Raw genomic sequence first — 20,836 nt, forward strand, 5'->3', positions numbered from 1 at the left:
TGTCAAATTTATCCAGCGTAATTCAGCTATGTTTTATTTGCAAAAGAAAAACTGACGCATTTATTACTCTGCTGTTCCTTGGTAAAGTGGGCCTGGATGATGATGATGATGATTATTATCATCATTCTTTTGAGCAAGATAAAAAAGTTATCGTGATCTTCTTGAGTTATACAATCATCTAAATTCCAAAGCACTCACAAAACTGAGCAAATAAAGCCAGTATTTGCATATTAGGGGAAGGAAACATATTGCTAATGGAAGCCACAGGCCTAGTCAAAAATAAATGTTTTATATCAAGTAAAATAAAAGAGGGATTCTACCCCAAGACCACCACCTCGATAAGGACCCATGAGTTACTGCAGCTGCAAGGGAGGGTCCACCAAAGCCACCTCAGTATATAGCAGCCTAAAAAGCAGATGTGTTGGCACATCATTACAAGCCCACCCCCCCCCCACCCCATCATAGCCATTTGCTCTCCAGAGATGGTCTAGAGTTTCTTGCAAGGGAGAGATGCACTGGCAGGGCCCCCTCCCAATTCCAAAACAGGGAGAGGCAGTAGCATGGGGCTGGCCTGGGGCTCTGACTTTCTGAGGGTGGACAAGTAAGGCATACAGACAGAGCCCCTGCCTGAAGAATAATCAGATTTATCTGTGAAAAACAGATTCAGTGAGACAAAATGTTGTTAAATTTTAACTTTGGCCCTAAAATGATAGAAATCAGATACCAAAGTTAGGTATTACACCATAATGTGTATTTTCAAAGTAAATGTCCAAGAAACAATTAGACAATTGACCTACAATAAAGACATAAAAGCACTGATAGCATAGAGCAGGGGTTGGCAACCTTTTTCTGTAAAGAGCCAGATGGTAAATATTTTAGGTTTGTGGGCTGTATGGTCTCTGTTGCAACTACTCAACTCTGTTGCAATGCAAAAGCAGCCAAAGTCAATACTTACACAAATGAGTGTGGCTGTGTTCCAATAATACTGTATTTAAAAGTAAAAGACAGGCTGCATTTGGTCCACGAGCTGTAGTTTGCCCACTGCTGGCACTGAGGAAGAGAGGGTTTATGAAGAGGTTCTTTTGGTGAAAGTTCTCCCAACCACCATGAGAACCTCATCCTGAGCCTAGAGAGAGGGGGGCTTCAAGAGGACCACGTGGAGTGCTTGATGCATCCTCTTGACTTTATGGGGCATGTTGTTCCCAAGACTGGATGTTAGCTGCACTTCCTACCAATGGTAGAACAAACATCCATGAGTGTTTCTCATGCACCCCAGGAAGATCATGGGGGAGAGAGCATCTGCCTAAGCTGGTTTAATTTGAGTTCAAAAGGATCACCTGGGAAGGTAAGAGGACTCCAACAGAGACCGTTCTCTTTAGAGCAGAACGAAACCTGGAGCACAGTGGGAAGTGGCCCCAGAGAAAAAAATGCAACTGGACATTCTCATCTCTAAATTGAGACTGTATTTGAGCAGAGGATTTTTTTATGCCAAGAGTGAATTGGTAAGTTATGAAGCTGAAATTTCATGCAGGAGCAAAGGAAAAACCTCCTCCAGTGAAAAAATTTGAATGGGATTGTAAAGACAAAACCAATAGCATTTCTTGTTTGTTTTGTTTTATAAATATTTTATAACAGAAAACTTCAAAAGCACAGTCCAAAGAAGAGAGAAGAGTCTGATGAACTCCCATGTCCTCATAATGCAGCAATTGTTAACTCCTGTCGAATCTTGTTGCAACTATATTGCCCATCTACTCTCCTTTCACCATCCCCATACCCCATACACAGAATTACTTTGAAGCATATCCAATGTCTGTATTTCCTTTAAATTGGAAGTAAGATCCAGAGGCTTGATCAGATTCAGTTTCAATTATTTGGTGAGACTGTCTCACAGGTGTTGTGTGCACTCCTACAGGACTTCCAGGCCCATGATGTCTGGTTCTCTCTCAGCAATGTTAATATTGATCAGGATTTAGGACAGTTTGATTTATCTGTTGTAGTTCTTTATCAGCTTTTTATCAGTTTTAGCAACCACTGATGATTTCCCATATCCATAATTTTATTAGGAAAAATTACATTTTGATTACCTCTCACTGGTTGTGCATAGGTTATATGTATACATGCTAGAACACTGGGATCCCCTGGATTGGAGATTCATTAGTCTTTTCACAAGAGTCCTTTTTATTCATTAGCTTTGGAATTTTGGTGTATTTTTGTTTGTTTGGAGGTCTATGAGCTTATCAGCTACAGAAACAAAATTCATTTTTGCTCAACTGCCTGCTACTGCATGAAAAGGAAGCCTAATTCTCCAGCCTACTTACTTTGGTAAGATCTGCAGACCTCTATGGATATGAACTTCAGAGAACTGGTTGGTCCTCTCCTTTGAAAGTCCCTTCATTGCCAAGTACATGGTACCCTTCTGGTCTGCCTGGTAGGAATAAATGTTGATGTTGAGAGTTTTCACCTGTTTTTGTGAAACGATTTCCCAGATATTGTAATGTCTTGGTACCATAACTATTGTTTTTCAATTCTGAAAAAATTTCACATTTAAGAAGAAAGTAGACAGTCTTCCTCAATCCATGCCTTGGTTGGTTAATTGAGGGAAGTGGTGGGGTTCTGTGTGGCTGAATGATTACATTCACCACTCCTAATTCCTTCCATAGCTCCTTATTTTGCCCTCGATGGTGTTGTCCAAGCCAAGGTAGATATTTGATAGTTTCCACATCTCTCATTCCTTCCTTTTCCACCACAGTCTATTTGGGACTCACAACATGCTTAAGAGGAAGTATAAATATTGTATGTACAGGGCTGAAAAGTCAGAGGCTGTATCTATAAATTTGCCAATTTAAAGTATAGATCTTGGGTCTAAAAAAATTAAGTGCTTTTGCATCCACATTCCTGGAGGGAGAAGATCAAACTCTTAAATAACCTCAATGTCATAAGCAAGTGGGCCTCCAAAGGAAAACCCCAGGTAAAAAGATACTTTTTCTATGCTTCTACCACTTCTAAGTTGACCAAAAAAAGCAGGTGTGATGGGTATTGTGACTTTTTCATTGATTCCATATTCTACGTATAAACAATTATTTTCAGCTCTTCCCTTTAACCGAAGCAAAAGTTCTCGGACTTTTTCCTCCTTCCATACATCTCCACTCTGCCACAAGGAATTAATATCAGCTGTCTTTCTAAAACATTGATCAATTTTTCCTTTGTGAACAAGTCTGTTCATATTGTTACCTTTCCCAAGAAAGAAATATGCAATTGGTTGCTTTGTACGATACATATGCTTATATTGCCCCCTGAAAGAATTTTCCAGTGACCAAGCATACTTTTCCATTTGTTTAGAATCTTGATCTAGTTGTTGGTTTCCTGGCCAGAATAACAGGGAAGCTAGGAAATAAGGTTCTGAATATCGACAAGTCATTCCTACTTGTTGCAAGACTTCTCGAAGCTGATCTTTCAGTATTTTAATTGGCTTCACTATTTTGGAGGTAGGTTTAATACAGTAGAGAATGATGTTGGCCAAGATGAAATTTTGCTTTTCCTTTGGCAGGATTCTGACAGTGCATTGCTCAAAGAGAAAAGTATATTTGTTCATTATATCTTCCATGGTGCGTATAGCATCTTCTTGAGTTTTGATAAGATATTCCAAGAGCCCAGAAAACTTGTCTGCTTTTAGAACTTCTAGGCTTCTCCGATACAACTCTACTTGAAGTGGCAAACTAAGCTTTGGTCCAAGATCTTTGTTCTGTGATTCCTCTGAGGGACCGAATATATCTGCATACTTCTTAAAATATCCAGCCACCTTTCTCCGAGTTTTGGCCTCTTCATTTTGCTTAATATTGTTCCTGGGTTTTAGAAGGACAAAGTAATCATCAAAAAAATCAAAGGACTTTTTCAAAGAAAATTTCAAATTGGTTAGATAAGGAATAAAGTTCTTGAGGACTACTTTAAATTCATTGCTTGGATCTCCAGGAATATCATTACTTCCTGATATAAAATTGATCATATCTCTTTTAGATAGTTCATTTTTATTGTCAAAAAAAGGAATGAGCTGGAGAATCTGGATTGTGTAGAGCCCAACTTCTATCTCCCCTTGATACCCAGCTATATTGTAAGTATCATACCGCCTTTTCGACTTCTGATTAAACCTTTCCTTTGCTTCATACTCTCTATCCTCACTTTGCTGTTGAGATTCTTTGAATGCATTTGAGGCACGCACTGCTAAATCCAAAAGGTCAGATAGATCATCAACTGAAATGTTCCTGTTTCTTACATTATCATCTATCCACCATCTAATTTTACTTTTGTACACTTGACCCAGTGTATCCGAGATATAAGAATTGCCAGGTTCTATCTTTTTTGCTTTATTTGCCCAACATAGAGCACTGTTAAAGTCCTTCTCTTTAATGTAGAAATGTCTTGTCAAGGCTTGGCAAATGAATGCATTTGGGTTGAACCGACGAATACCTTCAAGTAATACATTTTTAACTGCCACATTCCCTTCATCTTTATGTAATGCTTCAATGAATGGGGAAAACCAAGTTCCTGTTTCACCTTCATGTTCGTTGCGCTGTCTTGTGAGCAGCAGTGTTTGCATATCTTCTAAAAATTTGCTTTTTCCTATACCAGTATCATAGAACACATTTTCTGTTAGCATATCCAGCATAATTTGACTTTTATCTAAGTTATAGCTTATCTTCAATTCTTCCAGTGAGCGAATGGCAATCAAAGGGTGAATAATGCGTACTCCACAGTAGCTCCCACATTCTACCACTTCTGTTTTTATTAGAATTGTAGAGTAGGTGCCCATCTTGTCTTCAAGCTTTTCTGTTCCCCAGAAAGCTTTCTTGTTTGTGATTCCTAAGAACTTTTCACACTGTGATAGTGAAATGGTGGTATCAGGCACATATGAATTAAGAAGAGCCAGAAAAGAAAAGAGCTTTGCTTCCTTGGTGGAAATATTTTGTCCTTTCAGAATATTCCTGACCACATTTTCTATGTACTTTTTATTAAAGTTGGTTTTCATAATCATGAAGGAATAAAAATCTTTAAAGTTTTTATGTTGCTCTTCAATTTCTTTCAGTTTAAGCTCAAAAGCTCTCTGTTCTTTGGGAGATAGTCGTTGTATTAGGGCAACACTGTCTGAGATCTTTGCATTTTTTTCAGGATTCTGTGATCTCCTGCAATTTAGGATGATCACTAGAGGCCTCTCATATCGAATATACCTATTAGCTACAGCTGTTTGAATAGAGGCCTGCAGAAGGTAGACATTATCTTGTTCTTCAAAATCATCAACAAGCAGTAGTACAGGTAAGTATTCCTGATTATTTGTTGTCCCATAGGTTATTAAATTAGTCACTTGTTCTCCAATTTCAGAAAAATCCACTCTCTTGTTTTTCAGCACAGCACATCTGAATTTATTCCTTAGTTCCCAGAGAATATGCATGGCCAAGGTAGTCCCACCACAGCCTGGATGATGAAACAGATGAATAATTTTGACACATGTTGGCTTAGAAGTATCTGCCGAGTTTTGAATCATTTCTTCAAGTCTTTCATATTTATCCCTTTTGACAAAAGGGGAAGAATAGTTTTCAGAAGAAAAGTAGAAGTTCCACCATGATACTTTGCCACCTCGATAGAAGTCTTCCTCTTTTGATGCTTTGAATTCAAGTAATTTTTTTTTGTCCTTCTCTAAGAGTGTACCTTCACATTCATTTTCACAGAGAATTTCCAGAGCAGTCATGATATCTTCTTCTTTTTTCAGAAGGACAGTAGATGAACCAATAGATGGTAAAAATCTCTTTGAAGATTGAGTCACAGATTTTAGCTTAAGAATAGTTCCATTTATCTCTTCAAGACTTAAAGCAGAAACACACTGGCTTGATAATTCATCTTGCTGTTTTGTTAATCTTGCTTCAAGTAGATCTTTCCATCCCTGACATATGCGTGAATGTGTGCAAATACACAATATATTTTCCATTCCTTTGAGATCTTGGTAGAAAGCACAGAAGGTCTCAATGAGGGGGTCTCTTGGGTCATCCACAGAGGAGAGTAATAGAAATACCACCAAAAACTTCCCTCTTGGCATTATGTCTTCATGTGTAAGAAATGAAATCAGTTTCCTGACTTCAGACGCCTTTTCTCTTTGCCAGGAACTTGGATCTAAGGGTTTATATTTTTCACTGTCAAGGTCTAACCTGCCATTGCAGAAAATCCAGCTGAGTTGTTGATAAAGATTCAGACTAGCAATCTTCTCATTTGTGGTTTTCCCTTCCACATATAAACTTGGGAGGTGAAGGTTTGCTACTCGGGTTTCTTTGTAAGCTTTGACCACACCCTTGCTCACAGATTCAGGATCAAACTCCAACACAGCAAACCATTTAATTTCCTTTAGGAAATCTAAATGTTTTATTTGAGTTGGATGGCATTTATTTATTACAAGAATGTACCATTCATAGTAGGAATAATCTAACAAATCCTGATTTCCTGTCAACAGTTTAACAAGCTTTGGTCCCTCACTCTCTTTTTTATTTGTCTTTACTCTGCATTTTTCTTCTGCTTCTTTCCTAGATTCTGCCAGTCTTTTTAAATCTAATTTAAATGATGTGAAATATGCATTATTTTTCATGATGTCCTTAGAACTGGCCCCATCGCGCACAAAGACTGAGAATTTTGGACTTTGTGTCCATGTCTTCTTGTTGTAATTTTGCATTTTAATCTGGAAATAATCATGTTCACATTCAGAATATTTTGGAACAACATCCACTTCAATAACAAATCTGTCAGATGGAGTACTATTTGGCATTAAAACTTCTACAAATCTTGGCTCTCGAATGCAATTCTTTGCTATTTGGACCTGATGGTCTTCAAAATATTGGTGGATCATCAGATTGAAGTGGTCAATGAGGGCTTCCTTGGTGACAGTGGTGACTTCCACGCCAACAATTTTTCCGTGGGGTTTGTCCTTAACTCCAAAATGAATGGTGCCATTGGTACGTGAATTCATACAAGCTGAAGCAAACCGGAAAACCTCATTGCTAAATTTCATCTTAACATCCTCTTTTGATGCTTTTGCTGTATTCGTGAAGTCTTTGAATTCATGTATTGGATCAATGAGATTGAGTGGTCCTGTTTCAGGCTGTAGATTAAAATTTAATTTGTAACGATATGGATCACTGAATTCATCAAAAGGGTATGATACACATGTTGGTTCTATGGATGGCTGCTCTTCCTTTGTGTCATCTATTTCATCGTTTATGAACTCATTTTTTAGTGACTTAGAACCTTTAGTAACTATACTCATTGTAGAGTCATTAACCATGTCTGACTTCTCTTTCTCCTTTTGTTTTTCCTTTGAAGTTTCTCCATTTTTCTCCTGCTTTTCAGCAACATTTTTACTGCCTTTCCCCCTCTTACTTGTCTGAAAAGGATCTCCAGAGGATGTTTCCAGCAACTCTTTGAAGAGATGTTCTATTTGGATAGCTGGTCCAAATGTTATGCCCATAGCAACAAGGTGATCTTTAGTTAAGTACTTCAAGTTTGCGCCATTCACATCTTGTGCAGTCAAAATTTCCCTGTGTTTTTGGTCAATTTTATGACTTTCTAACCACCGATTTACATCCTCTCTTGTCCATTCATCTGTATTATCTGGTAAGTTAAGTTGTGCTGCCATTCTGATACCTATGTATAGAAAAATAAAAATTATTTAGTATTTTTATAAGTAAATTTTAAAAATAATCAGTTAATTTTTCAATAGACAATATGTACATGTCTTATAAAACTGAAAAAGCTCAAAAGGATATACATTCCACCTAATTACACTCCTGAGAGGAAATTACCATTATCAGTTTCTTCTATATCCTTTCAGAGAAATACTACCAAATACAAATGCATAAACACTTTTTTCCCATTCAAATGGCAACATACTATACTCAATTCTCTTTGCCTTGCTTTATTCACTAACTGTATCTTGGGGATGCTTCCAGTCAATATATATATAGAGAGAGATGTTTCAACCTTCTTAATGGTTGTTTTCTATAATGTGTGTTAGCTCTATTGTTTATAAATATTCAATTCTGCTATAGAAAATAAGAAAAACAAAGGAGCCTATATGAAACTAAAGAGAGAAGGATTATGATATGAGGAGGATATATGAAACAGGTATAGAAGCAAGTAGTTTGTGAAACATGTTATGATAGACATAGATAAAGTAAATAGAGCATATGAGCATTAAACATAGTTAGGAAGAGAAAGAAGGGCCAAATAGATATTAAATATTCATGAGGCACACTTGAAGCACTTTATATTTTTGACATCTTAATTGGGCCACCTACTGTTGACACCCATTCTGATCCTTTGTATACTCTAATTAAAAGACATAAATAAAATCCAGAGTAGCTTATCAGGCTAACTGATGAGTTAGAGCTGTGGTCAGGCATATATGCCCCTCTGCATCCCTCTGATTGGAGCAAGTGTATGTCACTGACACAGGTGTCTTGTATCTGTTGATCCCCCTTGGACAGACCTCAACTCTGGTTCTCAAAATCACACAATAAGTGGAGAATGCTGATACTGCAGAGAGGGAGAGAGAGGATATATGAACTTGTATAAGTCAGGTAATGAGATCCTTCCACCCCTCTTGTACCTTATCCAAAGTGTGTTACCCATCTCTTTCCCCCTGCTTTTTGTTGTGTATTTTAATTGATTTAATAAAGATGTGCCTCAAATACCTTAAATTGATCTGTGAGCCATTCTGTTCCATGACTTCTGGGATAGCTTGCTGGGTAGTGAACTTGGGGGCTACTATTATGTCCATGTAAATTTTCACATAATATTTGGTAATAGCTAATTCCTGGGCAGTAACAAATGGCATTACTATTTGGTATGCAGATTGAAAGACTACTATTTGGAAAAATCACTGGCAATCTGGGTTGCAGAAATATAGCAATGGTTAGAAAAAAACACAATAGAATCCAGATAATAATAGTCAGCTTTAAGTACAATCCAAAAATGGCTCAAATAATGTGAGCCATTCCTATAAAATCACCATGGGAGAAATCAAATCAACAGAGAAGATAAGCCTGGAGAATAGTGGAAAATAGACTATATAGGCACACTTCCATGAAATAATATACAGGAATATTACCTACCAGTGGTACATAAAAAATCAAGGTTAGGATTTACCTTCCCATCCAGACATAAAGCTGCTAGAGCAATGGTCCAATGTTAAAGCTATTATTTTTTGGTTAGTAACTCCTGCATTCATATTAAGTGAATAAAAGATATACCTTACAGCTACATTAATACAAAAATAGGCAAAGATATGCACAACTGATGGAAATTTTACTCTCTTACAATACTATAACAATCAGAAACCATGGAGATTTAATGCCTTCTAAAAAAAGTGAACTAGGTGAAATTTCTTTCAGTTATTTGGCCTGTAGAGATTAAGAAGCTCAAATTTAAAATAAGCTGGGGAGAGAGAAAAGAGTGGAGGTGGGAAATTGCTTTAAGTGTACTACTTTTTAAAGTAAGCCCCTTTTGTAAGACTATATCAAACTTAGAAACTATGCATTGAAGGACACAATGAACAGAATGAAAAGGCAACTTATGGAATGGGAGAAAATATTTGCAATATTTTCAAATCATAGATCTGATAAGGGGTTAATATCTAAAATATATATATATATATATATTTTTTTTTTGTGGTATGCGGGCCTCCCTCTGCCGTGGCCTCTCCCGTTGTGGAGCACAGGCTCCGGACGCGCAGGCCCAGCGGCCATGGCCCACGGGCCCAGCTGCTCCGGGGCACGCGGGATCCTCCCAGACCGGGGCGCGAACCCGGTTCCCCTGCATCGGCAGGCGGACGCGCAACAACTGCGCCACCAGGGAAGCCCTAAAATATATTTTAAAAAACTCCTGCAACTCAACAAGACAAATAACTTGATTAAAAGTGAGCAAAGGATTTAGACATCTCTCCAAAGATGATATACACATGACCAACAAACATATAAAAAGATGTTCAACATCACTAATTATGAGAGAAATACAAACCTAAAACACAGTGATATATCATTTCACATCTACTGTGATGACTACTATTTTAAAAAACCCCAGAAAATAACAAGTATTAGCTAAGATGATGTGGAGAAATTGGAGGAACCCTTGTGCACTACTGGTGGGAATGTAAAATGATGCAACCTATACAACCTACCTTAAGAGAATGGTTAGAGGAAGTTTTCTAAACAGAAAGAAAATAATAATAGAAGGAACCCTGGTACATTAGGAAGAAAAAAGAATACAGTAAGCAAAAATATTGGTAAATATAATAGACTTCTCCTCTTTGTTTTTCAAAATTACGTTTGATTTTTGAAGCACTGGCTGATATGGTTCTAAATGTATGTAGTGAAAATATTTAAGACCATTATATGTGGATAAGGTAAAGGGATATGAAGGGAAGTAAGATTTCTATGCTTCACTCAAACTGGTAAAAAAAACACTATTGGACTGTCATAAGTTATGTATGTATAATGAAACATCTAGAGCAATCAATAAAAAAGCCATACAAAGTGATACACTCAAAAACACTGTAGATAAAAGTGGAATTGTAAAAAAACTTTCAAGTAACCCTCAGCACATCAGGAAAATAAGATAGAAAATTGAAGAACATAAGTCCTAACATATAAATAATTACATTAAATATAAATGGCCTAAATACAGAAGTTAAAAGACAGAATTGGTAAAGTGGATTAAGACCATGACCCAACTATATCCTGTCTATAAGATGCTCACTTGAAATATAATGATATAAATAGGTTGAAAACAAAAGTATGGATAAATATATATAATACAAATATTAATCAATAAAGACAGGAATGGTTTTGTTGATGTCAGATAAAGTAGACTTCAGAGAAAAGAAAATTACCAGAGACAAATGCGTATTACATAATGATAAAATGTTCAATTCAACAAGATGACATAACAATCCTAAAAGTGTATGTGCCAAACAAGAAAGTTTCAAAATGTTTGAAACAAATACTGACAGAACTTTTCAGTTTTAGACAAATCCACATTTATAGCTGGATATTTTGACACCTTTCTCTCTATAATTGAAAGAAAAATTAGACAGAATGTTAGTGAGGTTACAGAAGAACTCAACACCATCAACCAACAGGTACCAAACCACATTTATAGAACACTCCATTCAAAAACAGCAGAAAATCTCTCTTTTTAAGTGCCCCAAATAGACCATAACCTAAATGATAAAACAAGCTTCAACAAATTTAAAATAATTGAAATCATACAGAATATGTTTGCCAACCACAATGGAATCTTATTAGGAACTGATAACAGAAAGATAAGAGGAAACTCACTAAACACTAAAACTACACTCCTAAATAATTCATGGTCCAAAGAAAAGTCTCAAGTGAAATAAAAAAAATACATTGCAGTGAATGAAAATGAAAATACAACACACCAAAATTTGTGGTACATGGTTAAAGCAGTATTGAAAAAATAGTTGTAATAAATGCATACATGAGAGAAGAAAAGTCTCAAATTAATAATCTAACATCTTACTTCAAAAACTTAGAAAACCTTAAAAAAGAAAAGTAAAATAACCCAAAGCAAGCAGAAGGAAAGAAATAATAAAGATAAGAGCAGAAATCAATTAAATTGAAAACAGAAAACAATGGAGAAAATCAATGAAACAAAATCTGCTTCCTTGAAAGATCAGTAAAATTGACAAAACTCTAGCAAAACTGACAAAGAATAAAAAAGAGAAGACACAACTTACCAATATTAGAAGTGAAACAGTGGATATAATTTTGAACTGTATAGACATCAAAAGGGAACAAGGGAGTAGTCTGAATAGCTTCACACACACAAATTTGACACCTCAAATGAGATAGAACAATTCCTCCAAAAACAAACTTCCACAGTCCATTCAGTATGAAACAGATGATTTGAATAGTCCCATACTTTAAAGAAAGCTGGATTTTTAATTTTAAAAATCTCCCTACAAGGAAAAATTTCCAGGCCAAGACAGATTCACTGAAGAATTCTACGAAACATTTAAAGAATTAATGCTGATTTTATATAATCTCTTCTAGAACACAGTAAAAGAGGGAATACTTCCCAATTCATTTTATGAAGCTGGTATTACCCTACTAGCAAAGCCTCTGCAAACCCAGCCTTCTGGTGAACTCCCATGGACCAAGACTCCTGCCTCACCCCAGTGCCAAGCCAGTCCCTGAGGCCCCAGGCTCAAAGCAGTCTCCTGCAGATCCAGGCTCCTGCCTCACTCCAGTGCAAGGCCAGCTCCCATGGACCCAGGCTCTTTGCCTGCCCTGGTGCTGGGTTGGATTTCATGGACACAGACTCCAGATTGGTTCCTATAGACTCAGGATCCTGGCTTGCCCCAGCCTCCAGGTTGGCTCCCGAGGACCCAGGCAAATGGCCAGCCCCAGTGTCAGGCTACACCTCATGGACCCAACCTTCAGGACAGCACCTGTACCCCAAGGCTATAGGCCAACTCCTGTGGCATCAGAATCCAGGCCCCACCACCAGCACTTCAGGGGCCAGGTCCACCCCATGGACCCAAATGTCAGCCTACCTCTGTAGACCCAAGCACTAGTCCAGCCCAGACACTGACCCAGGCACCAGCCCTTCCCAACAAGTTCATCCTCAGAATCTACCAGACAATTCACCCACAATCTCTGGACAAGCTGACTGGTGAAGGGCTTTTCTGGCCTAAGCCCAGTCTGTAAAGACTGAAAGAGGTGCCTACTTCTTCAAATGTGCAGACAATAATGCAAGGCCAGAAGAATTATGAATAATCAATGAATCATGCAAGGCCAGAAGATTTACCAATAATCAGTGAAACATGACACCATCAAAGGAAACTAATAAAGCTCCAATAAATGACCCTAAAGAAATGAAGATCTATGAACTACCTGACAAATTATTCAGAATAATCTTCATAAAGAAAGTCTGTGAACTACAAGAAAACACAGATATACAATTAAACAAAATTAGGAAAACAATGCATGAACAAAATGAGAGGTTCAGCAAAGAAATAGAAACCATTAAAAACATATAAATGAACAAACAGAACCTAGCATTGCAGAACACAGTGAATGAATTGATGAATTCAACAGAAAGCTTCAAAAGCAGACTCATCCAAGCAAAAGAATCAGTGAACTTGATGACAGTATATTTGAAATTCTCCATTCAGAGGAGCAAAAAAGAAAAAAGAATGAAAAAGAGTGAAGAAAGCCTATGTGAATTATGGGATACCATTGACAGTAAAATCTACTATTGTTGGAGTTCAAGGAGAAGAGAGGAAGAAAAGGGCAGAAGGCTTATTTATAGATATCATGGCTGTCAATTTCCCAAATGTGGGGAGAGATTTGGACATCCAAGTTCCTGAAGCTCATAGGTGCCCCAAAAGTTTTGACACAAAAAGATCTTCTCTAAGACACATAATAATAAAACTACCTAAAATCAAAGACAAATAATTTTAAATGCAGCAAGAGAAAAAAAATTCCCACATACATAGGAACCTCCATAAGACTATCAACAGATTCCTCAGCAGAAACCTTATAGGCCAGTAGAGAGTGGGATGATATATTCAAAGTGCTTAAACTGTCAACCGTGAATACTTAAGAACCTTACAAGTTGTCCTTCAGAAATGAAGGATAAGGACTTTCCAAGACCAAAACAAACAAACAAATAAACAAACAAAAAAGTTGTAGAGTTCTTCACCACTAGACCTGTCTTACAAGAAATGCTAAAGGGAGGTCTTTGAGTTGTAACAAAAGTGTGCTGACAACATGAAAAGAATATGAAAGTATGAAACATAGTGAAGGTGAGAATATAGTCAAACTCAGAACACTCTAATACTGTAATGGTGGTAGATAAATCACTCTTAACTCTGGTATAAAAGTAAAAGATAGGGATTTCCCTGGTGGTCCAGTGGTTAAAGACTTCACCTTCCAATGCAGAGGGTGTGGGTTCAATCTCTGGTTGGGGAGCTAAGACTCCACATGCGTTGTGGCCAAAAAACCCAAACATAAAACGGAAGCAATACTGTAACAAATTCAATAAAGACTTTAAAAATGGTCCACATTAAAAAAAAATCTTAAAAAAAAGTAAAAGACAAAAGTATTAAAAATAACTATAGGTAAAATAATGTGTTACCCCAAAAAAAATAATAAAAAAATAATGTGTTAATGGATACAACATATATAAAAGATGTAAACTGTGACATTAATAACATAAAATGTGAAAGGAGAAGTTAAGTTAAAGTGTGGAGTTTTTGTATGTGGTTGAATTTAAGTTGTTATAAACATAAAATAGACTGTTATATCTATAAGATGAATAATGTAAACTTCATGGTAACCACAAATAAAAAAACTGTAGTAGATATACAAACAATAAAGAGAAAGGAATCAAAGCATACCACTACAAAAGGTCATCAAATCACAAAGGAAGACAGCAAGAAAGGAAGAAAGGAAAATGAAGGAATTATAAAACAGCCAGAAAACAATGAACAATATGGCAATATTAAATCCTTACCTATCGATAATTACTTTAAATGTAAAAGGATTAAATTATCCAATCGAAAGATACAATGTGGCTGAATGGATTAAAAAAATCAGATCCAACAGTAATATGCTGCCTACAAGAGACTCATTTTAGATTTAAGGACACACATGCACTGAAAGTGAAGGGATGGAAAAACATATTCCATGCAAATGGTAACCAAAAGACAGCAGGAGTGATTATAATTAGAGAAGATAGACTTTAAGTCAAAAATTGTCAAAAGTGACAAAGAAGGTTACTACATAATGATAAAGGGGTCAATTCATCAAGATGATATACAATTGTAAATATATAATGCACCCAAATTTAGGTACTTCAGTGTACCTAAAAATATAGCAGATATTAGCAGAACTAATGGGAGAAATAGACATATACAATAAGAGTAGGTGACTTCAATATCCCAGTTTTAACAATGGATAGGTCATTCAGACAGAAATTCAATAAGGAAACAGCAGACCTAAACAACACCATAGATCAAATAGACCTAGCAGACACATTCAGTACAGTCCATCCAATAGCAACAGAGTACACATTCTTTCAAAGTGCACATGGAACATTTTCCAGGATAGATCATATATTAGCCCACAAAAAAAGTCTTAACAAATTTAAGAAGCTTGAAATCATATCAAATGTCTTTTCTGACCACAATGATATAAAATGAGAAGTCAATAATAGAAGGAAAATTGGAAAATTCATAAATATGTGCAAGTTAAATGACACACTTCTGACCAACAGGTCAAAGAAAAAATCAAAAGGGGTATCAAAAAATATCTTGAGACAGTTAAAAATGGAAACAAAACATACCATAATTTAAGAAATGCAGAACAGTTCTAAGACAGAAGTTAATAGTGATAAATGTCTACTTTAAGAAAAAAGAAAGATCTCAAATAAGCAACCTAATGTTACACCTCAAGAACAAACTCAACCTAAAGTTCACAGAAGGAATGAAATAATAAAATCAGAGCAGAAATAAATTAAATAGAAACTAGAAAAACAATAGAAAAGGTCACCTCTTCCTGGTGTCGGACCCCCCGGGCTGCGGTGCCTGACATGGGGCTCAGAACTCTCACTCCTGTGGGAGAACCTCTGTAATATAATTATTCTCCAGTTTGTGGGTCACCTACCTGGGGGTGATGGGGTTTGATTATATCACTAGTCCTCCCCTCCGACAAGTCTCGTTGTGGTTCTTTATGTCTTTAGTCGTAGAGGATCTTTTCTGGTAGGTTTCGGTCTTTTTCAATGATGGCTGTTCTGCGGATTGTTGTGATTTGGGTGTGCTCTTGAGATGAGATGAGCTTAGGGTCCTTCTACTCCACCTTCTTCAAGAGAAGACCTTCCCATTGATACCAAGTTTCTTAAAAATAGTTGTATCTCAGAGCAGCTGGGCATGAAGGAAATAACACTGCAGAGAGAAAAGGAGACCAGCCAAATTAATGGCCAAGGCATCCATCTTCTCTTACCACTAAGAGCTGTTTTTTGTAAAGTAAACAAAATTAATGAACCTTTAGCTAGATTAAGAAACAAAGAGTGGAGACTCAAATAAATAAAATTATAAACGAAAGAGAGATGTTACAACTGATACCACAGAAATGCAAAGGATCATAAGATAGTACTATGAACATTTATATGCCCCCAAACTGGACAGTCTAGAAGAAATAAATAAGTTCCTAGAAATATACAAACTACCAAGACTGAATCATGAATAAAGAATCTGAACAGACCAATAATGAGTAAGGAGGCTGAATCAGTAACTGAAACCTCCCAAGATGGAAAAGCCTCAGACCTCATGACTTCACCAGTGAATTCTGCCAAATATTTAAAGAAGAATTAATGTGAATCCTTCTCAAACTCTTCCAAAAAATAGAAGAGGAGGGAACACTTATAAGCACATTTTATGAGGCCAGCATAACCTTGATACCAAGGCCAGATAAGGACAGTACAACAAAAAGAAAGTTACAGACCAATATCACTGATGAACATAAATGCAAGAATCCTCAACAAAATACTAGCAAACCAAGTTCAACAGAACATTATAAGGATTATAAAGATCATATACCATAATTAAATGTGATTTATCTCTGGGATGCAAGGATTGTTTGACATATGCAAATCAATAAATGTGATATACCACATTAAAAGAATGAAGGATAAAAATCATATGATCATCTCAATAGACCCAGAAAAAGTATTTGATGAAATTCAACCCTATTACATGACAAAAACCCTGAACAAATTAAGTACAGAAGTAATGTACCTAAACATAATAAAGGCCATATATGACAAGCTCACAGCTAGCATCATACTCAGTAGTGAAAAGCTGAATGCTTTTCCTCTCAGATCAAGAACAAGACAAGGATTCCCACTCCCACAACTTTTATCCTATATAAAACTAAAAGTTCTAGCCAGATCAATTAGCAGAAAAAGAAATAAAAGCCCTCCAAAAAGGAAAAGGAGGAAGTAAAATTGTCTGTTTGCAATGATATTATACACATAAGACCTTAGATACCACCACCAAAAAAACCCCAAAACTGTTAGAACTAATAAACAAATTAGGTAAAGGTACAGGATACAAAATCAATATTAAAAAGTTGCATTTCTATACACCAACAGTAAACTATCTGGAAGAAAAATTAAGAAAACGGTCTCACTTAACAATAGCATAAAAACTGCTCAGGAATACATTTAAACAAGTAGGAGAAAGATCTGTACACTGAACACTATAAAACATTGATGAAAGAAATAGAAGAAGATACAAATAAATGGAAAGGTATCCTGTGTTCATGCATTGGAAGAATATTGTTAAAATGTCCATACTACCCAAATCAATCTAGAGATTCAATGCAATATCTATCAAAATTCCAATGACATTTTTCACAGAAATAGAAAAAATAGGCATAAAATTAATATGGAACTACAAAAGACCATGAATAACCAAAGCAATCTTGAGTAGAAAAAACAAAGTTGGAGGCATCACACTACCTTATTTCAAAATATACTATAAAGCTATAGTTCAAACAGCATAGTACTGGCATAAAAACAGACATATAGACCAATGGAACAGAATAGAGAGTCCAGAAATAAATCCACAGGTTTATGATCAATTGATCTTCAACAAAGGTGTTAAGAACACACAATGGGAAAAGGAAAGTCTCTTCTTTAGATAATTTGGGGAAAACTGATTTTCCATAAACAGAAGAATGAAATTGGACCCTTATTTCATTCCATACACAAAAATCCACTCAAAGTTGATTAAAGACTTAAATCTAAGACCTGAAACCAAAAAAATATAGATGAAAACATAGAGGAAAAAGCTTCTTGACATTGGTCTGAGCAATGATTTTTGGATATGACTCCAAAAGCACATGCAGTAAAAGAAAACATAGATAAATGGGATTGCATCAAACTAAAAAGCTTCTGCACAGCAAAAGAACAATCCACAAAATGAAAAGGCAACCTATGGAATGAGAGAAATATTGGCAAACCATATCTAATAAGGAGTTAACATCTAAAATACATGTGGGGGCTTCCCTGGTGGCGCAGTGGTTGAGAATCTGCCCGCCGATGCAGGGGACACTGGTTCGTGCCCCGGTCCGGGAAGATCCCACATGCTGCGGAGAGGCTGGGCCCGTGAGCCATGGCCGCTGAGCATGCGCGTCCGGAGCCTGTGCCCCGCAACGGGAGAGACCACAACAGTGAGAGGCCCACGTACCGCAAAATAAATAAATAAATAAAATAAAATAAAATAAAATACATGTGGAACTCAAACTACACAATAGCAAGAAAACAAATAACCTTATATGAAAAATAAGCAAAGGACCTGGATAGACATTTCTCAAAAGAAGATGCAAAATGGACAACAGATGTAGGAAAAAGCGTTTAACATCACTGATTATCAGGGAAATACAAATTAAACCAAAATGCGATTATCACCTCACACTTGTTAGAAGGTGATTATCCAAAATAAAACTGATAACAAGAGTTGGTGAGGATGTGTAGAAAAGGGAACCCTTGTAGACTGTTAGTGGGGATGTAAATTGGTACAGCCATTATGGAAAACTGTATGGAGATTCCTCAAAAACTTAAAAACAGAACTACTACATGATTCAGCAATCTCACTTCTGACTATATGTCAGAAAGAAACGAAATAGGTATATTGATGAGATAGCTGCACTCCCATGTTTATTGTAGCATTATTTACAATAGCCAAGATAAAGAAACAACCTAAGTGTCTGTCAATGGATGAATGGATAAGGAAGTGTGATACACACACAAACACACAAACACACACACACACACACACACACACACACACATTATTCAGCCATGAGAAAGAAGGAAATCCTTCCATTTGTGACAACATAGATGAAACTGAAGGACATTATGTTAAGTGAAATAAGCCAGAAAGAGAAAGACAAATACTGTATGATCTCATTTATATGTGGAATCTAAAAAACAACTCCCCCCTGCCGCCCCCCACCAAACCCAAAGTTGAAATCAGAGAACAGTGGTTACCAGGTGCTGGAGTGGGGAAGGGGGATGGGCAGACTGAAAGTGAGGGGGAGGAAAATGGTATTCCATGGAAATAGAAACCAAAAAAAGCTGGAGTAGCAATACTTATATCAGACAAAATAGACATTAAAAGAAAGACTGTAAGAAAAGACAAAAAAGAACATTATATACAGATAAAGGGATCAATCCAACAAGAAGATATAACAGTTGCAAATGTATATGCATCCAACATAGGAGCATGTAAATACATACAGCAAATATTAACAAACATAAAGAAATTGATACGAACACAATAATAGTATGGGACTTTAACATCCCACTTATATCAACGGACGCATTATCCAGACAGACTATCAATAAAGAAACACTGATCTTAAACAACACATTAGGTGAGGTGGACTTTATATATATATAACATTTCATCTTATAGCAGCAGAATACACATTCCTTTCAAGTGCACATAAAACATTATCAAGGATAGATCACATGCCATGACACAAAACAAGTCTCCATAAATTTAAGAAGACTGAAATCATGTTAATCATCTTGTTGACTACAACATTGAGACTAGAAATCAACTACAAGACAAAAACTGCAGAAACACAAACAGGTGGTAGGTAAACAATATGCTCCTAAACATCCAATGGATCACTGAAGAAATCAAAGAGGAAATAAAAAAATACCTGGAGACAAATTAAAATGGAAACTCAACAATCCAAAATCTATGGGATGCAGCAAATGCAGTTCTAAGAGGGAAGTTTATAGAATACAAGCCTACATCAGGAAACAAGGAAAGTCTCAAATGAACAACATGGCCTTAGACCTAAAGGAACTAGAAAAAGAACAAACAAAACCCAAAGTTAATAGAAGGAAAAAATCATTCAGATCAGAGCAGAAATAAATGAAATAGAGACTAAAAAACAGTAGAAAAGATCAATAAAGCTGGGGGTGGGGGGAGAGAGAAGATGGCGGAAGAGTAAGACGCGGAGATCACCTTCCTCCTCACAGATACATCAGAAATACAGCTACACGTGGAACTGCTCCTATAGAACACCCACTGAATGCTGGCAGAAGACCTCAGACCTCGCAAAAGGCAAGAAACTCCCCACGCACCTGGGTAGGGCAAAAGAAAAAAATAAACAGAGACAAAAGAATAGGTACGGGACCTGCACCAGTGGGAGGGAGCTATGAAGGCGGAAAGGTTTCCGCACACTAAGAGCCCCTTCGTGGGCGGAGACTGCGGGTGGCGGAGGGGGGAAGCTTCGGAGCCGCGGGGGAGAGCGCAGCAACAGGGGTGCGGGGGGCAAAGTGGAGAGATTCCCGCACAGAGGATCGGTGCCGACCGGCACTCACCAGCCCAAGAGGCTTGTCTGCTCACCCGCCAGGGCAGGCGGGGCTGGGAGCTGAGGCTCGGGCTTCAGTCGGATCCCAGGGAGAGGTCTGGAGTTGGCAGAGTGAAAACAGCCTGAAGGGGTTAGTGCACTATGGCTAGCTGGGAGGGAGTCCGGTTGAAGTCTGGAGCTGCCGAAGAGGCAAGAGACCTTTTCTTCCCTCTTTGCTTCCTGGTGCGCGAGGAGAGGGGTTTAAGCGCGCCGCTTAAAGGAGCTCCAGAAACTGGCGCGGAGCTGCCGAAGAGACAAGAGACTTTTTCTTGCCTCTTCGTTTCCTGGTGCGCGAGGAGAGGGGATTAAGCGCACCGCGTAAAGGAGCTCCAGAAACGGGCGCG

General features: G+C 37.2%; 1 protein-coding gene across 2 annotated transcripts in view; it reads right to left on the reverse strand.

Moving 5' to 3' along the window:
* Positions 1–495: 495 nt before the first annotated feature.
* The window catches only part of SAMD9 (sterile alpha motif domain containing 9), a 29,821-nt gene continuing 9,480 nt past the window's right edge, over positions 496–20,836 (reverse strand). Inside the window, exons 2-3 of one of the 2 annotated variants that reach the window (XM_024129814.3) lie at positions 15,726–16,003; positions 496–7,677 (exon numbers count right to left, since the gene is read on the reverse strand). In XM_024129814.3, the coding sequence (XP_023985582.1) occupies positions 2,918–7,669 (4,752 nt within the window). In that variant the 5' untranslated portion in view covers positions 7,670–7,677; positions 15,726–16,003 and the 3' untranslated portion in view covers positions 496–2,917. The remainder of the gene's footprint in view (positions 7,678–15,725; positions 16,004–20,836) is intronic. The other variant, XM_055084993.1, reaches the window with a different exon arrangement.

This window comes from Physeter macrocephalus, chromosome 5 (genome assembly GCF_002837175.3).
Source record: "Physeter macrocephalus isolate SW-GA chromosome 5, ASM283717v5, whole genome shotgun sequence".
Taxonomy (NCBI): Eukaryota; Metazoa; Chordata; class Mammalia; order Artiodactyla; family Physeteridae; genus Physeter; species Physeter macrocephalus.